The 10,969-nt window shown below is 45.9% G+C and overlaps 1 protein-coding gene across 1 annotated transcript; it reads left to right on the top strand.

Annotated features, from left to right (window-relative positions):
* The first annotated feature begins 1,918 nt into the window (after window positions 1-1,918).
* KLHL38 (kelch like family member 38) lies at window positions 1,919-10,252 on the top strand. Its single transcript, XM_007076827.3, has 4 exons — window positions 1,919-2,332; window positions 2,747-4,338; window positions 8,154-8,259; window positions 9,164-10,252. The coding sequence occupies exons 2-4, from the start codon at window positions 2,950-2,952 to the stop codon at window positions 9,451-9,453; spliced, it is 1,785 nt and encodes a 594-aa protein (XP_007076889.1). The 5' UTR covers window positions 1,919-2,332; window positions 2,747-2,949; the 3' UTR covers window positions 9,454-10,252.
* Window positions 10,253-10,969: the final 717 nt, after the last annotated feature.

The raw sequence follows: 10,969 nt of genomic DNA, 5'->3' as shown, positions 1-10,969 counted from the left end.
ATAATTCTTGCTCTGTGGTATAAAGCAGTTATTTTACTTTTCTCTTTATCACGTTATTGGATTTTATTGAAATGAGGGACATCCAGATGGCTCCAGAGCGCTGTTTACATTGAAGTCTAATGGACATGTGCCAAGCTGCACGTGGAAGGCCCTGCTACACCTGTATGGTGAGGGGGGAGGGGTATGAAGTCCACCCAACAGTGCTCCACCTCTTTCCCTAGTCTCCATTCTGCTATGCTCAATTCAAGAACTATACATAAGTTACCCACTATGTGTCAGCCACCGTGCTAGGCACTAGGGATAGAGAGACGACTGAGACAAGGTTCTTGCTGTCCAGACACTGCCACTCTAAGACGGGGGGCACAGTCAGGTAAACGTGACTGCACTGAGGGAATGAGGCATGTAATGTTAGAAGTATGCAATAGGAATGGAAATAACACAGAAGGCTGGGGAATTAATGATGTGAGAGGGTCAAGGAAGACTTTCAGAGAGGCTGATCTACAAATCAAATTTTGAAGGATGACTAGGAGTTCAGAGGCGAAAGTGGAAGAGATGGCAAAGGGGAGAGCAAGCAAAGGCACAGAAGCACAAAACAGAGGGGACTCGGACCTTTTAAGGAATCTGGCTACTCGCCTGTCATATCGCCAGCTTGGCTCAGAAGTGCAGAAATGATCACCAGCTCTGATAGCTATTAAACCGCTCTTCTCTCCAGCTCCCTGCATGTACCCCGATGGGTCTCTGACCCCCTTGGCTCAGGTGTTCTGCTCCTAGTTCTGGCCTCTGGGCGTCTGGCCCTAATGACATGTTATGGTTTTACTTGCCTGACCTTGATCTTCTAGACTCTTTGGGGTAGGATCCACTCTGTGATCTGCAACTAACAAGAGAGATACCCCTCCTTCCACCATGCTCTGTGGTACCCTAAAGGCCAGGCCCGCCCAGCCTCCCCAACAGAGACCGGGCACATATAAAGATCTGCACTTCGTCTACTAGAGCTAGAATAAAAAATGTACGTGGGAGAGAGACGCAGCAGGAGATGGTTCTCCAGGGAGGCAGCAGACCAATCTGATTCCTGCTAAAGTCTGGGCTTCATCCTGCCAACACGGGGAGCCACTGAAAGGCATGATGCAGGGGACTGGCAGATTCCAGTTTGCCTTCCTCGGGGTTACTCTGCTGGTTATTCAAGGTGATTGTATTAGAGGAAGAGAGACTGGGAGCAAAGGAAAAAGTCAATATGGAGAGGCTGTTGCCACAGTGTGAGCAAGACTGAGAAAACCAGGCTCCCCTGCCACTCACTGCTGGTGCAGTCAAATCAGCATCTCCCTGGGGGCAGAGGCAGGACAGAGCTGGCATCAACCTTGTGGTTCCTTAGCTGTCCATTGTGGCTCTGATTCTTACATTTGGGGGCTGCCTCCTCCTCTCTCTTTTTTCTTCTCCCTCCCTCCCTTTCTCTCCCTTCTCTGCCTCCTTCCTTCTCTTCTTGCTTATTCCTTTTCCTCCCTCCTCCCTTCCCCTCCCTCTCTGGCACACCCTGGAGAGATGTGCCTTGCCTCCTGCGTCCAGCTCAAGACTCCCTGATGGGAGAAAACAGAAAACCAACAAAGTTTTGTGTTTTCCAGAGTCTGGAGACTCCAGGGTGCCCCACAAATATTAAAAACAACTTTTGTCACAGATTCCATCACCTCGGAGTCTGCAGGAGGAAATCATAGCCCTCTCCAACAATCCTGCTAACAGACAATGGGAAATAAGAAACCCACCGACCAGTACTCTTGGGCCCATGTTCCGGCTTCCTTAAGGCCATCCACCACCTTCAGCTTGCCCCAAACTATCGCCAGTGACTCTCCCCAGGTCACAGCAACCTGTTTACAAACATCTAGAATTCCCAGGCACTTTTAGGACAAGGGACTCAGGATGTGTCCAAGTGGGCAGCAAAGTCTTCTCTAAGAGAAGCTGTTCCTCCAGATCTATTTATGACGACGTAAACACTTGCCAAGGAAACAAGGCATGTGGGCATGCGCCGGCCCCACAGTCCCTCGGGTTGCTGCAAAAGGCAACTGAAAAGTCACATGTCATAACAGTGGAAAGTACATATGCAACTATTCTTAGCCCTGGAATGTATACACTGTCTCCCTGCCCAGTGCTTCTTTCCCGAAGTTCTAGAAAACTGTGAAAGTACCGTTAGCATAAACAAATCCAGAACTCTCCCAGGACAAATCATCTGCCAACTGAAGGAAAGGCTTGGGTTTATGGTCTCACTTGGATCCAGAGGTGGAAGCTCTCCGGAGGGACCAGCCGGACCAGGCATCATCAGTGGATGTCACTGCAGCAAATGAAGGTAAATATCTCTAATGTTTAATTCTTCTGTGGGTAGACTGCCAGATGTCATCCAGTAAACCCTGCCCAGGGTACTGTTTGGTCTCTGCTTTCTGTTTATCACATGTTTAAAACAAAACCCCAAAGACTGTCTGAAATCATGTTTTAAAAAATAAGTTGCAAAGGCCCATTTTCATCCTTTAGTACTGTCTAGTTACCCGAGGGCCACGCCCCCAGAATGACATCCTTGGGGAATGACTAACACCCAGAAAGATGCTTAGATGGGTTTACTAAATAACACATATGCTGAGAAGCTCACAGAATTCGGCTGGTCAAATGCATGGACTGTCACTTTGCTTCAGGCTCACATTTAATTAAGCCCCTGACAATCAAGTAACTTCCAACAACATTGGTGGTTCTTTTTCATTTTTCTCAGATTATCTGAAGATGCTATTTGCCTATTACCTTTGAGAGTAATCACAACCAAAAAGAGAGGTGTTGGCTGTGAGGTCTTGGGTGTAGGTGGCCTCTCTTTCCAGTCTTCACTAAGCAACATTCTTGGCGTTATCCACAAGCATCTTGGTGAATAGACATAGATGCTATAAGTCTTGGAGCCAACACAGTTAAACACTTCAGCACATGCTTCCCCTTGGGACCTCTTCCCCACCTTGTAGAATGGATGAGGAGTTGCCAGATGAGTTGCTCTTCAAAGACCATGACTTCTCCTCTGACTTACTGAGGCAGCTCAATGGCTTAAGGCAAAACAGGATGCTGACTGATGTGAGCATCTGTACCGGGACCTGGGAGGTCCCCTGCCACCGAAGTGTGCTGGCCTCCAGCAGCCCCTACTTCAGGGCCATGTTCTGCAGCAACTTCCGGGAGAGAAGCGAGCCCAAAGTCCAGCTGAGGGGCATCGACCCCCCAACTCTGGACCAGATCATCTCGTATGTGTACACTGGGGAGGTGCGCATCACGGCTGAGAACGTCCTGCCCTTGATGGAGGCAGCCTCCATGCTACAGTATCCCAAGCTTCTGGAGGCCTGCTCCTCCTACCTCCAGAGCCAGCTGACCCCCGGCAACTGCTTGGGCATGATCAGACTCTCTGAAATCTTAAGTTGTGAGAGCCTCAAGAAGAAAGCCAGGGAGGTGGCCCTGACGTGTTTTCCAGAGGTGGCTGCATCGGCAGACCTGAAGGAGCTCTGCGTCTTGGAATTGAGAGACTATCTGGGGGACGACGGGCTCTGTGCGGAGGAGGAAAAGGTGTTTGAGGCCCTCATGGTTTGGGTCAAGCATGACCTCCAGGCCCGGAAACGACACGTGCAGGAGCTATTCAAGCAAGTCAGGCTTCAGTACATCCACCCGGCCTTCTTCCACCATTTCATCGCCAACAATGCCCTCCTTCAGTCCTCGCCCTCATGCCAGACCATCCTGGAGACAGCCAAGAGGCAGATGTTTGCTTTGCACAGTGCCACCAGTGCCCCAGACCTCCAACCTCCATGGCATGTCCCCCCAAGAACCTCTTACCAAGATTTCCTCGTCCTCTTGGGTGGAAGGAAGGACAGCCAGCAGACCACCAGGGACGTTCTGCTGTACAACAGACAGACCGGCCAGTGGCAGAACCTTGCCAAACTCCCGACCCGGCTGTACAAGGCCTCAGCTGTCACTTTGCACCGCAGCATCTATGTGCTGGGAGGCATGGCTATCGGCACAGGGAAGAACATGCCCAGCCACAACATCTACATCTACTCCCTGAAGCTCAATCAGTGGAGGCTGGGGCAGCCCATGCTGGTCGCCCGCTACTCGCATAAAAGCACTACCCATAAGAACTTCATCTTTTCCATTGGGGGGATTGGAGAAGGGCAGGAAGTCATGGGCTCCATGGAGAGATACAACAGCATCTTGAACATCTGGGAGAGTATGGCCAGCATGCCAGTGGGGGTTCTCCACCCTGCAGTCGCTGTGAAAGACCAAAGACTCTACCTTTTTGGGGGAGAGGACATCATGCAGAATCCTGTGCGCCTTATCCAGGTAAATGACTGGTCCTTCCCATCATGTAAGTGCATGAGTGTATACCCACACATACACACAAGTGCATGCACACACACACATACTTATACACATATGCATATATATACGCATACATACACACATGTATATACATGCATGCATATACACGTGTGTATACATGCATGCTGAGTACATGCATGCATACATATAATACATATATACACACTTATCATTTGCAGGGGAAGCGTAAAGGAGGGAGGAAAGGAAGGATGGAAGGGAGGAAGGAAAGAAGAAAGTTTAAATTCAGCAAGATTTCATCCATTTATGAATTCTTGTTGTATAAGATTAACACATACAAAGGAACATCAAATACAATCCCTGTACACAAAGAGTTTATCTTCATTGGAGGAAAAAATTAGTATATCTGAAAGTCCAAGCTAGAACACACTGAATGTCTGATAGTGGAATTCTATAGGAATTTTGCAGATGCTTCTAACAATTCAGCAAGGCCCTGTAAGATTCCCAAGCATTGGTCCACAGTCCATGACCAAATCCCTGGGAACCCAACCTCAAATCAGCGGAATCAAAATCTCTTTGTGTGGGGTCCTGACATTTACACATCAGAGACATCTCCAGGAGATTCTCAGTTGCAGCCACGTTGGGGAACCTTGCCTTAAATGATAAGTAGATGCTAATATCACTAGCAAGCTCTCTTAGAAGTATTATTAACAGAGGCCAAAATGTCAGAACATGAAGTGTTTCATGCAAGTTCTAATCTCTGCAGTTTACCTAATGATATGAAAAACTTGAATAATGAGCCTATCTTTAAAGATAAGGAAATTCCTTATCTTTGTTTTATTCAAGAGCTATATTGAGCCCCAGCCATGGTAAGAGCCCTGGGGATGTGGGCATGAGGAAGAAAGTGCACTTACACTCCAGGAGCTTGCTGGACAATTGCAATTCAGGTGCAAAATGGAGGGGTGCTTTAAGAGCATGGGGAGTGCCTTAAACCAGTCTAGAAGGAATCGGGGATGGTGTGACTTTCGAGGTTGGTCTGCTGACTTGAACAGAGAGGCAAGAGAGAAGGGGAGTAAATGAAGAGGGAGAACCCCTGGGTGGATAGAAGGATCTGACATGGATGGAGACGGGAAGCTTCTCTAAGCAGAGGCAGAGTCCTCTGTTGAGGGCAGGGTGGTGAAGCTGGGCAAGGGAGCAGCTGCTCAAAGGCCCTGAAGCAGAAAGGGGCACAGCCCATGGACTGGAGACACTGAAAGCCTGAGAATGTAGCTGCAACACAGAGCAGGAGGAGAAAGGTGGTATGCCAGGCAGGGCTGGGGGGTTAGTCCCCATGTGCTCTCCACCCAGACTGCTGCCCCTGAGGCCCTACTATAGAAATTCTGGAACATTCTTAGGGGATGGGTGTTTGTGCAGATGAGGCTGACCTGGCCAGCTTTCTGGACCTTGTCAAGGAATTGGGGTCGTAGCCTGAGAGGAACAGTGTGGCTGAAGTAATCAAATTTACATTTTTAGAAGTTCCCTTTAGATAGCTTGGGGAGACAGGACTGGTCTAAGTGGACAACAGGAGGAGAGCTGGGGACTGTTCTAGAGGTCCAGGCCAGGGTGACTGGTGGCTTGGGCTAAGCTGGTGCCAGTGGAGATGGAGAAAAGTGAAAAGCTCCAATTTAATTTCTGTTTTTTCTTGCCTTCACTTCTCCAGCCCATATTTTCAGCTCCTCCCTGACCATCTAGGCAGATTCTGAGTCTGTTCCAAATCCCACTGATTTATTTGAGCCAGGAGAGACATGTTTTGCTCTCCACCAAGCTCTGGCCACACAATTCAGATGTAACAAAGTGCTTCTATGTAAAGCTAGAGCCCCTCCCTCTTTTAAAAAATATTTTTCAAAATAAAGTCAACAACTATGCTAAGTATTTCACATTGCAAAATTGTTATTGATTTCCTAAGAATAAATACAAGGCTCAGAAAAGCTTTTAAGCTGGCACATCAAAAAATGCATAGTACCATCAAGCAAGACTCTTGCAAAGGCAGAAAAAAATCCACTAACAAATGAGTGATCCTTTTATACTGCCGTAGTGAGAAGGGGGAAAGGGGAAAAGTATTCACGGAAACCTTTATTGTCTACCTAGCATTAACTTTGATACGAAATTTTTATTCATTCAAATAGAGTGTAAAATCAATGCTGGGGGTTGCTTGATGGAATAGGTTGGATTTTCTGGCACAGATTCAGAGTTTTCTTTAATGGATGGTTCTTCTGCGGGCATGCATTCTTTGAGGAACTATACCGCAGTGGGGTTACTGTGCACTTTGTGTGTGTATGTGTACCTTTCTCCCTGGCCTTCTTTCTACCTCTGTTTCTGGAGGGCATTAAGCAAATCCTTTACCATAACATCACTTCCTCCACAGGTCAAAGACCATCTTTTGTTATCCTTGCCCCAGCCTCTCTAGGGGTATTATGAGGATTATGAGCAACTGTTTAATCTATCTTTGAAACCATACCCCAAGCTGACAGAGAACAGAAAGTCAGGAGGCAATTACTCATTCAGTGTTTGCTTTTGCTCCAAGGATCCTACTTTCCAAAGTGTCACCTACGTATTTTCAGATGAAACCATGAGGCTTAACAGCCATCAAGACTGCCTCTGTCTTTAGCACATGGCCTCCTCTATGCTTCACCAACTTCAAGAACCGACAGAGACCTTAAGAGGTCTCCAGTCTCAAAGGCTCCATCAAGAAAGGCAACACTTACATGGCCCCAGGCAGAGCCATGAGTGTGGTGGTTAAGAACATGGACTCCGGGTGGGGTCAACCAGACCAGCTGTTCCACTCACTCTAGCTGTGTGACTTTGGACATGTCACTTAACCCCTCTAAGCCTCAATCTAATCTGAAAAAAATGGAGGCAATAATGGTACCTACTTCACAGGATGATTGTGAAGACCAAATTTGGTAAACTAACAAAACATAGAGTCTTTCATATGGTGGCAATTATATTTTATATAGAAAGAATTGCCAGCAAAGAATTATACTTCATATAGAAAGAATTGCCATTTTCTTCTGTAGGTAAATGTTTTGCCCCTTCTTTTCTTATATGAGTCCATCCTAAATCTCTTGTGTTAAATTTTGCTAACATTGAATTAATATATATTTGATATTTGAACTTTATTTAGACTGAGGGGAACATGTTCTGGAAATCATGATTTGTGACTCTATTTCAGAGCATGGCCAAGGAGTCCTGCCCCACCTCTATGCTCTTTTTTTCTTTTCTCATACTTCCTCTCTGATTCTAGTGACTTTCAGGCACAAACTGTTCGAAAGCCTTCCTCTCCTAGCCCCAAATGTATTCTTGGCTCTGAGGCCCTCTCTGATACACTGGAACATTTAGAAACCTAAACATGAGCTGGAAATAGAAATGATTGAAAAATCATTGGTTTTATGAATACCCAAGTTGCTTCATTTCCCATTAAAAGAAAAAAAAATGTTCCAAGCAAGGTAAGAAAACACATACTACAATGCCTAACTCTTGGTCCATTCTATAGACACATAGCCAAGGATCTCATGGGCTCACATAAAGACCAATTTCTAGTAATATATTCTTTCTGTTATTTAATTATATCTTATTGATAGCAATATATCAGTATTGCTTAGTATATACCAATATATCAATATTGCTTGGTATAATAGGTATTATACCTACCTACATTTCAAAAACTAGGAAAAAGTGAAAAAAATCACTCCTATTTCACTCTCTTAACTACTACTTCTATCTTTTTAAAAATATATATCCCTTTACAATGCAGCACCATGATTATATTTCTCCCTCAGGTTTACCACATTTCCAGAAACACATGGTTCAAAATGGAGACGAGAATGATCAAGAATGTGTGTGCCCCTGCAGTGGTGCTGGGGGAGCGTATTGTCATCGTGGGAGGTGAGTTTGAACAGAGGATCGTGAGGCTGGACACAAACTTGGCATCTCCCGTGGAAAACGGGTCACTAATAGACAGATGTTGTTCTACAAAACAGTGCTGTTAAAAGCACATCCATCCAACTAGGGGAGTGTGGACGACTTGGCAAAGTTTTTTTCTCATCCAGAAGTTTTTCCCTGTCTTTATCTATAAACAGGGAATGAAATAATACCTATTTCACAGAATTGTTGTGATAATAAAATGTGTTCATATATCTAAAGCACTTAGCACTCTCCCGGGTACATGGCAAATACTAAAATAATGTTTGCTACTGTTCATAATATCAGCCATTAAGAGATAATCTCTCTGCAATTGCAGTATAGTGTCTTGGTCAAGAGGACTGGTTTTAGGGTCAGACCTGGGTTCAAATCCTGACTCTGCCACTGGCTGTATACTCTCTGGCAATTTATTAATCTTTTTTTTTCTGTGCCTCCATTTGCACATCTGTAAAATGGGGATCTTAAAAGTGGGGACTGGTAGGGACCAGGTAGGGCTGTCGTGGAAATCATTCCTGAATTCCCAAAGTCTCCTTCTCTGGATTGATAAGGCTCTTGGGGAAGGTGGGGAGTGTGTAAAAGAAATGAAAATGACATTGAGGCTGAGAAAGCCACTGAAATCAGGAGGCTGCTCCTAATATAATGCTGCCTTAACTTGCGGCTAAGGATTCAGGGGCCAGAATCAGACAGATTGGAGTCCAAACCCCAGCTGTGCCCACACCTTGGGCAGGTTACCAAAGCATACTACACCTTAGTTCAGAGTGCAGCCTTGATACTGGGCAATGGCAGAGATAAGCCATGTTTCCAGACTGCAGCCTTCCATTCCCAAGTGAGCAACACTGAGCTTGCCGATATGCCATTTGGTTTTCAGGTTACACGAGGAGGATTCTTGCTTATGACCCTCAATCCAACAAATTTGTCAAGTGTGCAGACATGAAAGACCGCAGGATGCACCATGGGGCCACGGTGATGGGGAACAAGATCTATGTAACGGGTGGGCGGCGGCTGACCACAGATTGCAACATCGAGGACTTGGCCTCCTTTGACTGCTACGACCCTGAGACGGATACCTGGACATCCCAAGGACAGCTTCCTCACAAACTCTTTGATCACGCCTGCCTCACTCTCCAGTGCATACCCCACACTCCCACCTTCTCATGAAGTCGGCGAGAAACTGTTGGTCTTAGTCAAGATGCTTTCTGTTGCAAGGGACAGAAACCCAATTCCAAGGAGCTTAACCCTAAAAGGATGCAGGGAGTGCCCACAGGACTGAAAGTTCCAGAGCCCGGAGGCCTGAAACCAGACATATTGTTGCCAGAACTCTCTGTCCACACCGCAACTCTCTCTCTCTCCCCCTTTCTCTTTCTCCTCACTTTCCCTCCTTCTCTACCTCATCTCTACTAGATTTCATTCTACAAACAAGTTTCTTGATCTACAAATTATGAAGACAATGGCAACTGATAAACTCAGACTCACATTTTCTAACTTTGCATCTTCAAGACAGAACTTGACCATCATCCATATATTAATCCTGAAAATAATCCTAATTGGACGTTTTTTAATTCCATGGCTTCCTCTTGAGTCAATCACTGTTTCCAGGGCTTGTGCTACTGTGTAATCCCAGATCATGTCCCTACAGGCTGAGGTCATGTTAACTGTTATCACTGACAGTCTATCCACTGCACATGATGAGACAGAGGCAGTTTCCCCAAAGGAAGAACTGCTGGGCTGACCAAAACCACATCTGCCCAGATCATCATGGAAACCCAGAACTAAAGGGCTGAGAGACCGGGAAGAGTCCCTAGAAGCATGTGGTCCAGGTGGCAGTGTGAGACATTGACTGTGACCCCGTTTCTTTGCATTCTATGGATGTAGTACATTGGGATTCCAGGGAAATATGTCAATTCAGTTTCTAGGGTTTGCAAAATTATCTATGCTGCCAGAATAAAGTTTGTTTCTAGTGCCAAAGGATGTTTTCCTCCAGCCTCTGGGGAGCTATAAACCTGCAGAATTAATCAGGATTTTCATTTTGGTAAATGTTATGAGAATTGCTCTTCCGAGGCAAGCCAACAAATTCCTTCACAGATTCCAGCAATTATTGCCCTCTCCATGCCAGGGCTGAATATCCCCTAGCCCTCTTTATCTCAAAGTTCTTCCCATGCTGGCTCAATCCCAAGCTCAAGAATAAACTGAAGATGGTGACACATTATAATCACCTGGGAAGCTGTTTGAAAATGGGGCTGAGCTGCATTCCGGAGGGACAGACAGGAATTCTCAGGTGGAGCCTAGATCATTGAAATGTGTGGTCAGGATTAAGAACCACCATCCTGGGCACTTGGGTGGCTTAGTCCATGAAGTGACCAACTCTTGGTTTCGGCTCAGGTCATGATCTCACAGTTTGTGGGATCGAGCCCCTTGTCAGGCTCTGTGCTGACAGTGTGGAGCCTGCTTGGGATTCTCTCTTTCTGCCCCTCCCCTGCTCTCTCTTACTTTCTTTCTCTTATAAATAAATAAATAAATAAATAAATAAATAAATAAATAAATAAATAAATAAGCAAGCTTTTTAAAAATTAAACAAATAAAAAAAAACAAGAACCACTGTCCTGCTCAGCTGCAGGTACTGAAACATTCGTGTGCTGACCCGCTTCCCAGCATGTTCTGGCCAGCCCTGTCGCCA

This window comes from Panthera tigris, chromosome F2 (genome assembly GCF_018350195.1).
Source record: "Panthera tigris isolate Pti1 chromosome F2, P.tigris_Pti1_mat1.1, whole genome shotgun sequence".
Lineage (NCBI taxonomy): Eukaryota > Metazoa > Chordata > Mammalia > Carnivora > Felidae > Panthera > Panthera tigris.
The sequence above is the reverse complement of the archived record's forward strand: the minus strand, read 5'-3'. Positions and strand labels throughout refer to the sequence as shown.

Coding starts and splice junctions, on each gene's coding strand:
- KLHL38 (XM_007076827.3), top strand. CDS start 2,950: ATGCTTCCCCTTGGGACCTCTTCCCCACCTTGTAGAATGGATGAGGAG. Junction 4,339..8,153: donor ATCCTGTGCGCCTTATCCAG/GTAAATGACTGG, acceptor TTTCTCCCTCAG/GTTTACCACATTTCCAGAAA. Junction 8,260..9,163: donor GCGTATTGTCATCGTGGGAG/GTGAGTTTGAAC, acceptor TTTGGTTTTCAG/GTTACACGAGGAGGATTCTT.